Source organism: Gymnodraco acuticeps, unplaced genomic scaffold, assembly GCF_902827175.1.
Source record: "Gymnodraco acuticeps unplaced genomic scaffold, fGymAcu1.1, whole genome shotgun sequence".
NCBI lineage: Eukaryota > Metazoa > Chordata > Actinopteri > Perciformes > Bathydraconidae > Gymnodraco > Gymnodraco acuticeps.
The window spans coordinates 72,965-91,448 of NW_022990205.1; the positions used below are offsets into that span (position 1 = coordinate 72,965).

The 18,484-nt window shown below is 42.0% G+C and overlaps 1 protein-coding gene across 6 annotated transcripts in view; it reads right to left on the bottom strand.

Moving 5' to 3' along the window:
• Positions 1 to 9,466: 9,466 nt before the first annotated feature.
• LOC117547476 (oxysterol-binding protein-related protein 7-like) overlaps positions 9,467 to 18,484 on the bottom strand; it is a 60,006-nt gene continuing 50,988 nt past the window's right edge. For 5 of the 6 annotated variants that reach the window (XM_034218249.1, XM_034218252.1, XM_034218251.1 and 2 more), the window contains 3 exons: positions 14,487 to 14,613; positions 14,278 to 14,400; positions 9,467 to 10,352 (listed from right to left, as the gene is read on the bottom strand). In XM_034218249.1, coding sequence (XP_034074140.1) covers positions 10,241 to 10,352; positions 14,278 to 14,400; positions 14,487 to 14,613 — 362 coding nt within the window. In that variant the 3' untranslated portion in view covers positions 9,467 to 10,240. The remainder of the gene's footprint in view (positions 10,353 to 14,277; positions 14,401 to 14,486; positions 14,614 to 18,484) is intronic. The other variant, XM_034218250.1, reaches the window with a different exon arrangement.

Here is an 18,484-nt window from a genome sequence, read left to right on the forward strand (position 1 = left end):
GTAGCTCTCAACAAGTTTTAAAAGTTTATCTTACCTTTTTTCACCTAGTTAACGTTTTATTTGTATTATTCATGCATATTTTACTAATCACTCCCCCCTCAAATGGAAATATGTGTTTACATAAATGGTGACCAAACCGTTTGAGACCCACTGAGAACTTAGACTAAGTTAACTATCTAAACACTCAGTCCTTTACCTCACCTGGGGCCTCATTTATAAAGGGATATACGCTCAAAAAATGGCGTACGCCAGTTTCTACGCAATGTTTGCGATTTATAAAATACTAACTTGACGGGAAAACGTGCGGTCCTCCACGCAAACTCTAACCCATGCGTACGCACTAAGCACAAAAACGGGAGAGACTGCGACACCGTTGGCAGAAGGAAGAATGGAGAGAAATATGTGGAAATAATACCATAAACAAAATGTTACCTCTCATTTATCATATATGAAGAATTCATTTTCAAACATTGATTAAAGCCAATCTTAAAATGATTTAACAAACGCCTGTTTGAGACTCCTCAGTGCACACAAAAACATAACTTGGAGAAATAAATAAATACGGATATGTTATTTAAAACCACCTCGAATATGTTGTGATAATGTTATGAAATGTTTTCTCATAAATGATGCGGTTTTGCATTTCTATAGGTTATACGAGCATGGTTTTATATACTACCATGTTTAATCATGTTTTATGCCGTTTGCTAAGACTTGATAAGTCGCTCATAAAACACAGGAGGTATGGAAACTAAGAACACCATATGTGGTAAATTGTACAGCTAATATAACACAACACATTAGTTGTATTTCCTTTAACTGGTGGATATAGAGTTGCTGCAGTGGAGACGCTGCGCACAGCTGATCGACAACTACCAAATATGAAAACATAATTCAGATCCAGTCGTCATGACTCCACTCCGGAGGGATTCCCCGATCATTTCTTACAGTCTCTCATCAAGGGGGTGTCTCCTGTCCCCGGTACAAACACCCTGCCTGAGGAAGGCTATGTGTATTGTTTTTGTCATGAACCTTTTTCTGACCACTTATTTATTTATTTTGGTGACGATCCGACCTCCATGCTGCTACTCTGGTTCAAACGGCATCCACCAAACAATATGATTTATCTCGACCTCCCCAAAATAACCAAAATCTGACACGGTGTGAGATGTATTTTTTAGCTGTACTGTCGTCATTTCCTGCGATCTTCTTCATAAAGTCAGTCAAAATGAATGAATGAATGGGCGTTTCTTTGACTATTTATAGGCAAATATGGGCGTTACGTGAAGCCCGCAAAAGCTGCACCGCATTTCGAGTCGATTGTGATTTATAAAAGGGAAACCGGCGTAGGAAGTGCCGTACGCACTTTCCTCTACGGTACGCAATGTTTGGTGAATCGGAAAATGTCGGAACATTTCTGTACCTATTTTTTGGATTTCTACTACGTAAGCAACCTTCCCACGTGAATCCTACGCACGGCGTTATAAATGAGGCCCCTGAGCTGTAGTTATCTCTCAGTCTGACAGCAGAGGACTCTCCCCCCACCTTGTTGTTGAAACAGCTCCTTATCCGTTAGCGCAGCTAGCTAGCACCAGATTCTAACAACAACAATACATGTAACCGGTGCACGCGCTTTCTCTCGCTCGCTCGCGCCACACATACACACACACACACACACACACACCCTCCCGAGCTTGAATGACACACAGAGACCAATCGAGGGCATTAGTGTATGATCTTTATGAAAGTGGCCATGTCGGCAGGCCACATCATGTAGACAGCCAGTCACCCTCTGTGAGGCAGTCAGACCAGAGTCAGACCCACATTTGCGCAGCGTTGCGTTCACAATACGTGTACAAAAAAAATCCTCAGGCCAACAGGCCACTTAACAGGCCAGGCCATCGGGAAACCTCCCGGTCCTCCCGATGGCTAGTCCGGGCCTGACTCCGTTACTTTTGTAACGCCCAACACCAACAACCCAACACTGGTTAGGGAGGAAATCCCCTGGAACCCTCAGCGGCTGACCGTAGACCATCTTGGCCGTGGAACACTGCAGATCTTCCTTGGGCGCGGTCCGCAGGCCCAGCATTACCCAAGGCAGCTTGTCGAACCAATTGCCGTCCTTCAGGCCGGCTCTGAGTGCTGCCTTCATGGAGCGGTGGAAATGTTCACAGAGGCCATTAGCCTGAGGGTGATAAGCGGTTGTCCTGTGAAGCTTAACCCCCAGACCACACGCCACGGCATTCCAGAGCTCAGACGTGAACTGCGAACCCCGGTCTGAGGAAATGTCTGACGGGGTGCCAAACCATCACACCCACGTCGCAATGAAAGCCCGGGCTATGTCAGCCGCCGACGTCGACACGAGAGGAACAGCCTCTGTCCTGTCCACCATGGTGAGGAGGTAGGAAAAACCCTGAGAGGAGGGCAATGGACCCACCAGGTCGATGTTGACGTGGTCAAACCTCCTCTCCACCATGAAACGTTCCAAAGGGGCTTTCGTGTGGCGATGCACCTTAGCGCGCTGACAAGCCACGCATTCACCAGCCCAAGTCCTCACGTCCTTTTTTAGTCCCCGTCAGACGAACTTCGCGGCCACCAAGCTTAACGCCGGTGTGAGACAGGCCGTGCACCGCCTAAAAAATGGAGCGCCTCCAAATGGCGGGAACGACTGGCCGTGGCAGACATGTGGAGACGTCTCACAGGAGAGTAACGCCTGCGTCACCGAAAACCACGTCTTCCAAGCGCAGCCCCAAGCTGTCCTCCTTTAGGGCCTGGACGCCGGGGTCCGTGACCAGGTCCGTCACCATGCGGATATAGTCCAGGCCCAACTGGACGGCCCCGATGACGACCCTGGAGAAGCAATCTCTGCGACCAGGTTCGACTTGCCAGCCACGTGCTTAATGTCTGTGGTGAACTCCGAGATGTAAGACAGCTGTCGCTGCTGACGTGCAGATCAAGGCTCTGCCACCTTTGACATGGCGAACGTGAGCGGCTTGTGGTCGACAAACGCCGTAAATTCACGGCCTTCCAGCTAAAAACGGAAGTGCCGCACGGCCAGCTAGAGTCCAAGGAGCTCTCGGTCAAAGGCATTGTACCTGCGTTCCCTGGGCGTCAGCTGACGGCTGAAAAAGGCGAGTGGCTGCCAAGCGCCCTCCACCCACTGCTCGTGCACCACACCAACGGCGTGGTCCGATGCGTCTGTGGTAATGGAGATAGGAGCCATGGATGATGGTTCGCCAACAGGGCCGCCTGAGCCAACGCGGTCTTGACCTTCGTAAAAGCAACCTCAGATACCGCCGTCCAGTCGATCACCTGGATGGGGGTCTTACCCTTCAAAGCCTCATACAGCGGCCGCATAATGTGGGCAGCCCGGGCGATGAAACGGTGGTAGAAAGTCACCATCCCCAGGAACTCACGGAGCGACCGGGCTGTGAGCGGGCGAGGAAACGTCGCAACAGCCTCAACAGCCTCAACCTTCACCTGCAGGGGTGCCGCACCGCCTTTGGTGACGCGGTGTCCGAGGAACTCAATGTCAAACACCCCGAACTGGCACTTTGCAGGATTGATTATCAACCCGTGTTGGCTGAGCCTCGCGAAAAGGGCTCGGAGGTGTGACAGGTGCTCTTCCACCGAAGCGCTGGCGACGAGTATGTCGTCCAGGTAGACGAACACAAACTGCAGGTCCCGTAGCACCGAATCCATCAGGCGCTGGAACGTTTGAGTGGCGTTCTTGAGCCCAAAAGGCATCCGCAGGAATTCGAAAAGTCCAAACGGCGTTATCACTGCCGTCTTGGGAACATCACGGACTTGTCGGCAGGCAAAGTGTGCCTCCACGTGTGCGAACCACGTTGCAGCGGCATGCTCCCAAAACTCCAGCAGCTTTACAAAAACATCGCGATCAGCCATGTTCATTGAGTCTTCGGAAACTTTCTCGAAAACGTCAGGGTCACCAGTGTAGAGCCGATGAACGGGAGTCAGAGGCGGTGAATTCAGAATGGATTTCCACACTTTATTATCCATTAATGGACAAGAGGTAAGTACATGCTCTGTATGATAAGCTAGCATGAAGGACAACAAACCCTGGTACCCTCACTAACGGGTCCGGGTTGCAACACACACTAATCACACTGTGAATTATGTACTAATAATGTTTCATTTCATTTTTTCATTTCATTTTTATTTGTCCCGCTCATGGTACGCAAAACCAAATGTACAATAATTGCCACAAAACATGACTCTACCATTGAGCGAAAAGGAGCAGGGAGAAGAATAAAATCTTATGTGACCTGCCCCTTTCTAAAAAAAAAAAAAATATATAAATAGCTGGTCTGCCCTTCATAATAATAATTTTTTTTTTTTTTTTTTCACAAACAGTATCTTAGGATACTAAGAGAAACACACAAAAAAATACTTATTTCCCACTTGACGGTTAACGGCCTACTAATAATGTGTCACCACAGTATGCTGTTTTGTAGCTTTTGTAGTCTGTTTACGATTCACTTTTGGTAGTATGCTAAAGTAATTCTAATATGGATGGAGTCTAAATGTATTTGTTATTTTTGTGTCTTTATAGCTCTCTTACGTTGATATTGGAGATTTCAATGAATTGTAGAATACCTTGGTTGAAGGATATTCTACCCAGAGAAAGATCTGATTGGTTGCAGCCCTGGTTATGTGCCATCATGATGCGCATGGTGTTATTTAAAGAGCTGGCTCTTTTAAGTGAACGAACGAGCCGTTTTTTTTGTTTTTGTTAAGTAATACAAGACAGAATTACATGATGATCTCCGCGCTACAGCTGCTCCGTGCATGCATGCAGTGACATGTAATATCCAAGGATTAGAGACTGTTGGATGCTGCTGTTTTGAGCATTGCAATATATTTATTTTCACTGTTATTTATTTATGATTATCTTTAGGCTCAGCAAAGATTTGATGTCAGCTGTTGCTGTCTTTTTTCTATAGTTAATAGTTACTGAAATAGAGCCCTGCTGTTTTGTCAGGGCCTTTTCTTTAAATATAATTTTAAAATGTCAAAACCACTGAAATGCGTAGTGCATGGTCCGAGAAGGACAAACAAATCAACGTAACACTGTAATATTACAGAGATCAACACAGATACGATTCTCATTTATTCATTTTATATACATTTTATTACATTTGATTTATATAATTAAATCGATTTTTTGTTTGTTTTATCTGAGTGTCCCAGGGTATTCTCTGAATACCCTTGAAGGCCCTGACGGTTCGCCACTGCATTTTATACAGGCCCGCACTAAAGACAATTTCTGCCTACACTACTGGTTTATAGCCTATGAAAAAAACTATTAGAAAACGAAGGCTAAAGCTAACGTTAGCAGATAGTGACAATGTATGCTAGTTAGCTAGCTCAAAGATTCCTTAAATAATAATCGACAGAAAAACGTTTCAGTGCACATCGCGCTCTGCCGCTCTGACAGGGAGCTCTGCTCTGAACACCTGAACGGCCCGTTCTAACAGCTGTTCACCAGCGGTCCAGTCTGTGCCACAGTGACTCCGGACCACACAGTTACTGTTAACGAACGCACCCGTAGGTAATGTAGCTGCTAGAGACCCTCATAGCGGAGCAGCAGAGTTCAGCCTAGTCATGGGAATTCCGGCTCTTCTTGGTGAGCCGGATCATTTGTCTCGGCTCACCAAGAAGAGCCGGCTCTTTCGGCTCCCAAACGGCTCTTCAGTTTACCACATATTATACCTTTTATAATTAAATCAAATGTAGCCTTGTTTTGACCAATGATTTATATGTGTACACATATCACTTAAATTATTCAATACATCCTTTGTACTGAAGTATTCAAAAGTAAAAATTACATGTTTAATATAAATGATTTGCTGTGGCCAAATGTTTTCATTGCATTTACAGACCCTTGTAGCTCTCTGAGACCACCCAATGAATGCACTGACTTGCTTGTAGAACCACGCTACACAAAGCAGATAGCAACACCTATAAAAACTTACGCATAGACATTTAAAAAAGGGGCTACTGTATCGACATTTTAAAATTATATTTAAAGAAAAGGCCCTGACAAAACAGCAGGGCTCTATTTCAGTAACTATTAACTATAGAAAAAAGACAGCAACAGCTGACATCATCATCATCAGCGGAGCAGGCTCTAAACACCGAAAACCGGTTCTTAGCTGACCCCACTTGGCTGCCCGGCAAGGACCAAGAACCACGCTCACGTCGGAAAGGGGCTAGATTAACCTTAGCCATAATAACAGTTTATGGTGAGTACGACAAATAAAAGTTGTAACAAGCAGTAGCGCTGAGCAAAGTGACTAACGCTTATTAAAAATACACACTTTATAAAGTCAGGCAACACTAACCAGGCTTCGTGTGATTCTGTTTATTTGTGCCTTACTTTGACCATCCGTTCACTGTTATTGATCATTGTGGAGAGCAGGCAGATGTTTTGTATTGTATGATAGCAGCTATCGGATGGAATCAATACATGGGCTGCACAGGTTGTCATGTCCGACTATCACAAGTAGAATCATAATGAAAAATACGCCGGTAAAATGTGCCTGTAGAAAACGGTTTATGCCACAATAGGATAGCAATAGCAAGCAGTCAGTTTAGCTTCGGTTGCTATGCTAACATCACCCATTTTATACCAGAGAAACTTTCATAACAGCGTTGTGATACCAAACAGCGTCAATTCAGACTGACACACATTCACTTAAGGGGAACTGGGGATATGTATCAGCTGCTTGTGTGAGTCGGACAGTGAATACTTTAGAGCGGCCGCTGCCGTGTGAGCCAACGCAGTTTTTTTCAAAGTGGGGGCCCCGACCCCCCGGGGGGCCGCCAGGGGGGTCAAAGTTTGAGGGAAAGGGGAATTTTTTTATTTTTTTTAAAGTTACATTTTTTTAGATGTTATAAATAACTGCATATCTATCAATCTATGTGTCCTTTGATGCCAATCTTTTAATATTTTTTATTTATTAATATTTTATTTTTTTGTTTTTAAATCACAGGACCGGCCTTCAAGCCAATCAGAATCGAGCTGCCGCTACTGAGAGTGAAACTGAGTGTCTGCTCAGCTTTTGGAGCAAGTGAGAGCTAGTGAATATTTCGCTCTGCAGCTGGATGAGAGCAGATGTAGCAAATATTGTTGTTTATATATGAATATAAATATGTGTATTGTTAATATTACTGTTGAATATGATATATAAATAGCTTTCAAAAATGCAAAAAATATATGTTAATTGTTCATATTACTGTTCAAGATTATATAATATTATAAAGACAGAAATTACTTTAAAAATGCTTTAAAATATGTTTACTGTCGATATATTACTGTTTAATATTGTGTTAAGAATGTTTATAACAGAAGACACAATCAATGTAATGAATGACAAACAAAAGATAAATACAAAACAAAATAAGAATAACTGGTTATTAATTATTAATACAAATATATATTAAGAAAATGTATTAAGCTGTATGATTAATTAGTGATATTTTCCATCATAATGTACACATCATTTAAAAAAAAATTGCAACAGGGGGGTCCCCGCCAGACGAAAATGCTATATGGGGGTCCTTGGCATGGCAAAGTTTGGGAACCCCTGATTAACGGGAGAATAAACTCCCGTGGAAGAGCAGCCAGCACTGCAGCGGTCGGTAGATGCCGCTGAAACACATTAATAAACAATTAACCACGGCACTCTGGAGAAAAGTATAAGATTGGAGAAGTAGTTATTTTATTTAATCTGGCTTCGTATGATTAAAAGCAACACGACCCAACGCAGTCCCCCGTTGTTGTTGTGAGCAAATCAGCGATGTAAACAGTGACGTCATGACGCAGCAGCGGCAGCACCAGTCGGGCTCTGGGCGGTGTGAACAAAACGGGAGCAGAAAAGGGAAACCGAAGCTGAACCAGAAAAGCTCTAGCACGGAGCTAGAAAGGGAAAAGCGCTGGTGTGAAAGCCGCATGAGTCAGTGTTGTGGTGCTGTTGCTTTGGTCTATTAGGGGTGCACCGAATGGGAAATTCTTGGCCGAAACCGATACCGAAAATAGGAAACAGTTGGCCGAAAACCGAATGCCGAAAGGCCGAAAATGATTAATAGAAATATATATATATATATAATGTATACATTTTTTACCAATGTTGTTCAGCTACCTGATTATGGAAATAGACATGATTATGGCAAAACTTAACTTAAATAATAATCACTATTATGGGTCCATAAAACATTTATTCAGCACTTTTGAATGCATACAGTACATTTATATATGTCATGTATTATTGCTAAAAAACATGATATCGCAGTTTTAGTGTCACCAACTCGTTTCTAATATGCAAAGACAACAAATGCGTCTATGATGTATTTTCGATCAGACGAGATCTCTCTCCCCCGTCTGCTACATGCAGCGGAGCACACTGCGGAGATGGCGGAGAGAACGCGCTCCGAGGTGTGGTTAAACTTTACCCGTCTCGATGTGGAGAATACTTGTTACCATAAGTGCAATAAGAGTTTAGCAGGTAAGCACGAGCAATTTGTCTAAACATTTAGCAAAAGTGCACCGCATGCAGACGGAGGAATGTACCGGGTTCGACCGTCTTTCTAGCAGCTCTGTAGCCCCATCCACGAGTAACGTTTCCACGTCAGGTATTATGTATGCTAGCAGCAACACACGGAGTTAACTACATTATACAAACATGGGTTAATGATTAGAGGTAACTGAGTTATTTAGTTTGTTAACATTTCAGCTATTCTGTTTACAGTCTGTCATCAGATTACTTAATACGATTTGTTAAAGGCTCAGGGCAATCTCGATGACAAAGGTCAATGTTCCCCCCCCCCCCCTGTGAGCCAGCCGCGAGCATGGTCGCCGCGTCTTTATTACGTCATCACAACAACACGTTAGGTTACCAACGTAAACCTGTTCTGACATTCAGTGATATTTTTTCGGTGCTAAAACCCTTTCGGCCGAAAGGGCCTTTTTAACCATTTTCGGCCGATAATTTTCGGTGGCCGAATATTCGGTGCATCCCTAGTCTAGATCTGTGAGCTAACCACGCCCCGTTCATTTGCATATAATAAATGGAAATGTGGCATTATGAAATAAAAGTCCCCTGAAATAAATAAATGTGGCATTATGAAATAAAAGTCCCCTGAAATAAATAAATGAGTCATTATGAAATAAAAGTCCCATGAAATAAAGTGTATTTAAATGTACATGTACTGTATTTATTGCCTCATTTATTTATTTCAGAATTTATTTCATAGGCATATTTATATATATGTATTTATTTAATTGTTTATGTATTTATTTAATTTTGGCTTAAATGGCATTCCATAAAAAGCATCTAACAAGTAACATGTAATGTATGATTCTTTGGTCACATCCCATATTCAACAGGACTTGTTTAGAAATCTTATAGACTCAAAAACTGTTAGTTAAAAATGAGGGAAACAGTTAATTTTGGTACCTTTTATTTGAAACAAAAGCATTAAGAAAACACGTTCACTGGGTTTAACAGTAGTATCTTTTCCTTATTAAAATCCATTGTTGAAACGTCAATAAAAACACTTCACTGCCTCAACAGAGCGCCAGGCACAGAAGGTAAAACCCTCGCCCGTCAGCTCATTTCGGACATTAACAAATCATACAGACGAGAGGACAGGCTGCCAGGACGGACAGACCCAATCAGCAGGAGGACGACGCATCACCAATGTGTTCACATCAGAACATTTAAAAAACCCCAGATTTTACAAATGGACACACGTTTAAAGAATAAGACCCAGACAAGGGAGCAGGACAGCACCAGTTCACCTGTAACACACCCCACCGGGACCTGATGGCCCGGGTCCTGGGCCCCCCCGCAGGAAGCAAGCTTCTGCCAGTATTCATTACCCATCACAACTATCAGAATGAGCCTTACTTAAAATAGACATTTTTAAACTAACAAATTAATATCTGATATTGGTCCCAACAATATGATACAAAACACTTTACATACACAGAGGCTTCAATCCTCTTTTCGAAGGGCCTCGGTAAAAAGCTTTAAAAAAAAAAAACAGATATAAAGTTAAGATTAGCTTTTTGATCATGAATTCTCTACGTCTCATGGTAGCAGCAGGCCTCTGGATCTTTACATCTTCTCTAAGAGGTTAATATTCATGTATACTAACTATTCATCATTTTTTTACCATTTACGGGGCATTTCACTGCTCTTCATGCCCTCAGTGTTCAGGACCAAAGGTCCAGGTTGTCGGTGTAGGCGAAGCCGGGCTCTTGCCGCAGCTTCCAGTAGGTGTCGTTGCTAAGCCACACCTCTCTGCCCGCCTCGTCCACAGTTTTCCTGAAAGATGACAAGAAAAAAAATGCTTTCACTTAATATTCAACATTTATAAAGAGGAATAGTTCATACTTTAATGTTTGAATGCTAAATACACACAACTAGCAGCCGGTTAGCCAGTGGGGGACAAAGTACTCAAATATTTTCTCCAGGAAATTATCACTGGGAACAAGTGCGACAGTTAGCCTGGCCAACGCTAACAGTCTCCACCGAGCAGCGCCTCTTAAAGTCAACACACATGAAGGAGATACAGAGGGTTGGCACCGATTCCTTCCTGGATTTCAAAGACCAAACTAAGGCGATACGCAGGGCTGGCAGCATGTCCTTTACCCCCGCTCCTCAACGACGACCACCAAAATCACCGCAGAGACGCGCACCATCTCCCCCGTCTTCATCACCGCGCCTACGTCAACCCCCTCCCCCCCTGGCAGCATGTCCTTTACCCCCGCACCATCTCCCCTGTCTCCTGATAAGGATGTGTGTGTACAAAACGCAACAAACTTTTACTGATATGTGATGGGTCCAGGCTCAAGGGCGTATGGCACTCAACTCTTTCCAGGACATGTCGGGGCCCTGCCTGCCTATAGCTTTGCCGATATCTGTGTTGATAGGTAATATATTAAGAGCGGTGAATCATTTTAGAAACAGGAAGCGCTCAAACGTTTGTGTGAGTTTCTCTAATTTAGCAGTGATTCCATGTCAGCCACAGCTTGTTACAAAAAAACATGACTGATTGTGTGTTTAACAAACTTAAACTAGCTTTATTAAATGTCAGGTCTTTGGCAGGAAAAACATTTTTAATCAATGATTTTATCACTGAGCACAATCTCGATTTTATGTTTTTAACAGAAACTTGGATTGAACAAAATAACAGTGCCGCTTTTCTTATCGAATCAACCCCTCCCAACTTTAGTTTTATGAGTCAGGAAAGAATGCATAAGAAAGGAGGTGGAGTTGCTATTTTGTTCAATGATTCCCTTCAATGCAGGAAGACATCTTATGGGAACTTTTCTTCTTTTGAATATGTGGCCCTTCAGCTGAAATGCTCCTCTCGAGCTCTGTTCCTAAATATCTATAGACCACCCAAATACTGTGCAAGCTTTTTTGATGACTTTACTGAACTGCTGTCTATAGTGTGTATTGACTTTGACCGTCTAGTCATTGTTGGTGATTTTAACATCCATGTTGACAACCCCCAGGACAGAGGGGCTAAAGAACTGCTTTGTGTTCTTGATAGCTATGGACTGACTCAGCATGTGACGGAGCCCACGCACAATAAGGGGCACACTCTGGACTTAATTATCTCAAAGGGTCTGAATATCTCTAAGGTTGTGGTGACTGATGTTGCACTCTGACCATTTCTGTGTTTTCTTTGAGAGCTATATTTCTGTTCACAACATTTTTCAAAAAGAGGTAACCACAAAGCGATATTTAACTGAAGATACTAGGGAAATGTTTACTCAGAATTTTTCTTCCACACTTGCCCCTGCTAACATCTCAGTAAATGAGCTAGTAGATCATTTTAATTCAAAAATTAATACAACTTCTGAAATCCTCCTCCTGCTGCCTTGATATTATTCCAACAGGATTTTTCAACGATGTTTTGCCTTGCATGGCCTCAGATCTACTTCATATAGTAAACAAATCTCTTCACTCAGGTATTTTTCCACAGGCCCTGAACATTGCAGTCTTTAAACCGCTCTTAAAAAAGAATAATCTAGATGCTTCAGTAATGAACAATTACAGGCCCATATCAAACTTCCCATTTCTAGGTAAAATCATTGAAAAAGTTGTTTTTCAACAGTTGAGTAATTTCTTGCATTTAAATAACTGTTTCGATGTGTTCCAGTCAGGCTTTCGTCCAAACCACAGCACTGAGACTGCTCTTGTAAAGGTCTTTAATGACATCCACTTAAACACAGACAGTGGCAGAACTTCAGTGTTAGTATTATTAGATCTCAGTGCTGCGTTTGACACTGTTGACCACAGCATATTACTAGACCGACTGGAAAACTGGGTGGGACTTTCGGAAACAGTTCTAAATTGGTTTGAATCCTACCTAAAGGACAGAAACAACTTTGTTTCTATAGGGAAATACACATCTGAGTTGACAAATATGACATGTGGGGTTCCTCAAGGCTCCATCTTGGGGCCTCTTCTCTTTAACATCTACATGCTACCACTGGCTCAGATAATGAAAAACAACAAAATAAGTTACCATAGCTATGCAGATGACACACAAATCTACGTAACAATTTCACCAGGAGACTATGCTCCAATTCAAACACTGAGTAAGTGCATTGAACAAATCAATGACTGGATGTGTCAGAACTTTCTCCAATTAAACAAAGATAAAACTGAGGTAATGGTTTTTGGAGCAAAGTCAGAAGGTATAAAAGTTAGCGCTGAGCTTCAGTCTGCAATGTTCAAAACAACAGATAAAGCCAGAAATCTAGGTGTAGTCATGGCCTCTGACCTGAGTTTCAACAGTCACATTAAAACAGTTACTAAATCAGCCTACTATCACCTAAAGAATATATCTAGGATTAAAAGACTAATGTCACAGCAGGATTTGGAAAAACTTGTCCATGCTTTTATCTTCAGTAGACTCGACTACTGCAATGGTGTCTTCACAGATGTCACTAAAAAATCTATTAGGAAGCTGCAGCTGATTCAGAACGCCGCTGCTCGAGTCCTCACTAACACTAAGAAAGTGGATCACATCACTCCAGTTCTGAAGTCTTTACACTGGCTTCCTGTGTGTCAAAGAATAGATTTAAAAAATACTGCTGCTGGTTTATAAAGCACTGAATGGTTTAGGCCCAAATTACATTTCTGACCTCCTGCTAAATTATGAACCATCCAGATCTCTCAGGTCTTCAGGGACTGGTCAGCTTTCTGTCCCCAGAGTCAGAACTAAACATGGTAAAGCAGCGTTCAGTTATTATGCTCCAAATATCTGGAACAAACTCCCAGAAACCTGCAGGTCCACTGCAACTCTGACTACTTTTAAATCCAGGCTGAAGACTTTTCTTTTTGTCGCTGCTTTTAATTGAACTATTCATATCTTAGACTGCACTGCAACTTTTATCCATGTATTTTTTTCTTTTAATGTTTTAAATTTAAACGTAATTAAACTCCATGACATTTATGAGAGGGACTGCTCGAAAGTAGGATATTTGGGATATCCGTCGTAGCCAGGGTTTACGATCAGTTTTTGGATGATTTGTACTGAGGAACAAGTATCACATCACCGACGGGTGAAAAATAGTGTTTTGGTAACACGGGGTGTTCAGGTAACACTTAAAGACTTTGTTATGGAACGCAAAGCAGAGTAGGGGGCTAGTACACCCTCCTGAGGGTCGATTGTGGATGTCATGCGAGCAAAACATGGTGAAAACAGTCTGTCTAAATTAAAAATCTGGACGGAAATGTTCGGATTTCCAAAGGGAGGTTCTTTGAGTAAATTAAAAATCAAGAACCGAAAGAATTGAACTATTCATATCTTAGACTGCACTGTAACTTTTAATGTTTATTTTATTAGCTTTTCTTTTTAATGTCTGAATGTCTTTCATTTTTGTAAAGCACCTTGAATTGCCTGGTGCTGAAAGGTGCTATATGCCTTGCCTTGCCTTGCCTTTGTTAAATCTACACAGAAACTGAGGAGAAGAAATAAAAGCGGCTTCAGAAGTTATGTTCAATTACTTTTTGGTCAGTAACTTCCTGAAAATCATGTCACCACCCTGAGGTTGCCAGACAACCAGCAGTCTAATTCTTACAATTTCTACACTTTATTATAACACACCATCATAGTACACAGTTTTACTTATTTAAACTCAAATATTTTTTCTAAAATGTCATATTTTGATAAGGGACTGAAAGTGTCCTACGAGACGTATTTGGTTGTAGAAAGAGTGGATCTCCTCACCTGAAGAACCTGGAGACGTGCTCCTCCCCCATCTTGGTCATCTCCTTCCTCCTCTCCCTCTGCTTCTCCTCCACCTCATCCTTCTTTTTATCTGCTTCTGCTACCTTCCCCTCCTCCAGCAGCCTGAGGGAGAGATTAAACAACCGCTTAACAAAGACTGTGAAAAGTACAAATGTTTCAGTCTGAATAAATTAGAATGCAGCATGTACCTCTGGTCTGGTCTGAAGCGAGTGTCTGTGGGGGGGAGGGCGGCCTTCAGCTCGGGGGTCAGCTCGTTCAGCTCTCTGGCGTAACGGGAGAAGCCGTAGAACTGGGCGTAGTCATCGGGCTGCACGGCTAAACAGGAAATCACATCATGCATATTAAAAGGTTATACATATACAATGTTGACAAATCAAATTCTACAGACTTATATATTATAATGTACAAAGAACAGAAACTGAAAATGTATTCCCAAATTAAAATGTTGTCGATCTGTAGGTCGATCTGTAGGTGTTGTGATCTGATCTTCTGATGGAAGAATATAATCTAGGATTACCCAATCATTTCCTATGGCGGTCATTTTGGACCGGGAACATCCAATGTGTCAAAGTTCACTACACCACTCAAAATTCAATGAAAGTGGTGATCAGCAATTTCATTTGTTCAAATGCCACTGTGGAGGATATCCTAAGGCAGTGGTTCCCAAACTTTTTGTGCCCAAGGCACACCAAAGGACAAGTAAAAATCTCAAGGCACACCTATTGTGCAAAATAGCCCTTATAACACGTGTTATCACTCATATCATGTAAAATATCTGTAAATGTGCATAATTATTTACTAATGCCAAATAAAATGTGACAAAGACAACTATATTACTATTTATTAACGAAATATTTCAGAAATTAATTAAAAACTTTATCAAATTAGGCTTCATCAAAGCAGCAACACACTCATTTAAACCAGACAGGTCACAAAATTAAAAATGAGGCAAAGGAAAGTCAGCAGAAATTCAGCACAGAGAACTGTCAATGCAAGGAAGCTGCATTGTCCATGGTCCTGAACTACAAATTATAAATGTAACATTTCAGCAATCAGCATTGAAACATGTGCTATTGTAAATATTTTTGCCGACTTACAAATTAGTCAGATGCATGTGCCTGTCGGGGCGCGCAGATTTTTTAAATTCTTGGTTGCACTGAGGAGAGGGCCACTCGCAAGTCCTGTTCAACAGAGAGCCGTGACCTCCTGTTGTTCTTCATGTAAATCAGAGTAGAGAACGCCAACTTCAGAGATGGGGTCGTTACTAAAAAAATGTAATATATTACATATTACTTTAAAAAAAAGTAATATATTACACTACTTTGTTACTATCTACATACGTTACTTTACTCGCCGAGCACGTACAAACTGTGCATGTGTGAGTGGCAATAACTTTCCTTACCAGCAGGCGGCGGTAGTGTGTATTTGTCATTCAAAACAGGCAACAACCGGAAGACAGAAGATACTCAAATTACTCAATACTCAATACTCAAATTTCCCCTCCTCGACTCCCCTCCTCGGGACTTAGTCCCGCCCACAGGAGATGCGAGCGGAGGACCGAGGAGGGGAACCGAGGAGAGAGGAGGGGAAGCAGCAGACGTTTAAAGAAATGAGAACTCCTCTCCTCTGAGCGGTCATTTTAAAGAGACGTCTGTTCATTATTACTGGCAACAGCTGCATCAGCTGTGGAGTGTTTTGTCATAGTGCTGTATCTCTGTTAGATCAGCTGAACATTGTTCCCCCACATATTTACTTTGAATTCATTGAGAGTGCGGTATAATGAGACAATAACAGGCTACAGATGCGGACACACACACACAAATATATTTATATAAATATATACAATTTAAAGTATGAGAGCACTCATAATAACGTAACACAATCAGAGACTGGATATATCCCCCCCTCTCTCTGGTCGCTGAAATGGGGAATTGAAATTATGGGCCAAAAGTTGTATTTACAAGTAGCCTATTAAAAGTAAGCAGAGGACACCAAACCAACTGAGACCCGTCTGTCCGCCGCATTTACGCACTGTACAACACACACCTACACACTGTACAACACACATACCTACACACACCTACAGCTCCTAAAGCATAAGCCGTTGTGTATTTTATTATGTGAAGCAATGGTCTTAGAAAATATCGACTCTTTGTTTGTAGATATCTACTAAACTAAAGCAAATAAAGAGAGTAGGCCTGTTATACTGAGTGATATATATTATACACACTGCTCTGCTTTCTGCACGGACCTCACAGCTGTTCTCTCTGGAAACATCCCGACGCGATGAGAGCAGTTTCTAAAATAATATCCAGGGGATGCATGCAGAGCTGTCACTGGCTGAGATAAGTCCGGCCGTGCGTCACGCCTCCACCGTTCCCGGAAATGCATCCGTGGAGGAGCCGTGGAGGAACCATCAGTGTATCCTCGGTTAGAGCTCCTCCAGAGAGCCTCCTCGACGCTCGATGCTTGGTCCTCGGTGTGCATTTAGAGAAATGAGACATCCTTCAAAATGGCGCTCTGAAATTCATTTCCGGGTCACTACCGAAGGACCGAGGAGGGGAAATTTGAGTATTGAGAAGCCTCTAGAGAAGAAGAACAAGCTACGTGATATAAACAAACAACAAATAGCGTGTGCGGTAGCTTGAACTAACTTCACCTTAGCATGTGTTCTTTGCAGGTGTTTGTTGAGGTTTGACGTGGTGTTTACAGCAGTGGATAACAGCTTCTGGCCTGGACAGTTTGCACCTCACCGTCACATTCCTGTCTATTCTTCGGACAAACTCAAAATAATGGGCATACCTCCACCCCTCGAAAGTTATCGCTGACTCAGCCATGTTTATGCAGCACTGCACGTGGAGATGTGGCCGCACAAGTCGCGCAGATTACCTACATATAAACCTATAAAGTACTGATATGGTAAATACACATTTTTTTGTGTAGTTGTATATTGCAATAATAACGTATGGTTGTCACAAAATCCCACGGCACACCCAGACTTGCCTCACACCGTTTGGGAACCACTGTCCTAAGGTAATCAAATGTAAAACACTAAATTGATGATTAACTAAGGCGAGACACCCCAGGTGAATAGGGTAATTTTTTTAACTGAAGTTATCAGCTAGAAATCTCTCCAGTTAATTACTTACAATAAGGCAATTGTTTTTTGTATTACAAGTTTTCTGAAATAGCATGTTTAAATATGCAAATTAGCCATTATCTCATTAAATATGTGCATATTTTAACACATTTCAGGAATCGAAATCTGAACTTTGGATAAAGCCAGGTTCAAAATTCTTGTTTCATTTTGTAGTCATATTAGTATCTAAGGCTTTTACAGAAGGGATATTGGATATCTCTTTTTATCACTCCATAAATCAGAAAATACTGTCAACAGCCCTAAAATATCAATCTTCGCCATGTTTTTAGGTATACAATGTTGTATAATTCAGGCTATGAATGATATATGAACAAACCCTTCAGTAAAAGCCTTCATAATATTGATAGGAATATAAATGGAAGGTTTGGTGTATGTACGTGCTACTGAAGTTGAAATTTCGAACTCAGAGTAGGAGAAAAAACTCATTTTGAGAAAACGACCTTTAAAGAGCTTACGAAATGCTTTTAGCACCTGTTAGTGGGCTTAGTATATGATAGAGGTTGCATTTGTATTGTGAAATGTGCCATATGATTTTTTTATTTGTGATCTATTTTTAATAAATCACGATTATAACAGCATACAAAAGTTGTCAGTTAGTAACAATCGTTCGTTGCGCCGGAAACATCAACTTCGGCCATTTCCGGCGGTGACGTCATGAGTAGAACACAGCTGAGCTCAGTCCCGTTTGAATGCATTGAAGGGCCAAATATTATGACAAAGGATGCACAGCAATAAGACGCCAAGAATAATTGGCAAGCGATATGTTGTATGGGGATGTGGGGCCGTCTCAACATCTGGTTATGGGATGTTTTTGTGGCCAAAAAATTATCAAAAGTTGCGTATATGGACAAAACAAGTGCGTCGTACGAGGCGGACTTTTACTGGACCAGGTAACACGGGGTCGATGAAACCGACGATGCACACATCGCAGCACATTGAGAGATAGTGTTTCGAACAATCAACAATGCCCGCTAAGGAGAGAGAGAGTAAAAGCTTTCTCGAAGGTTCGTTTTGCTTTCTTACAAC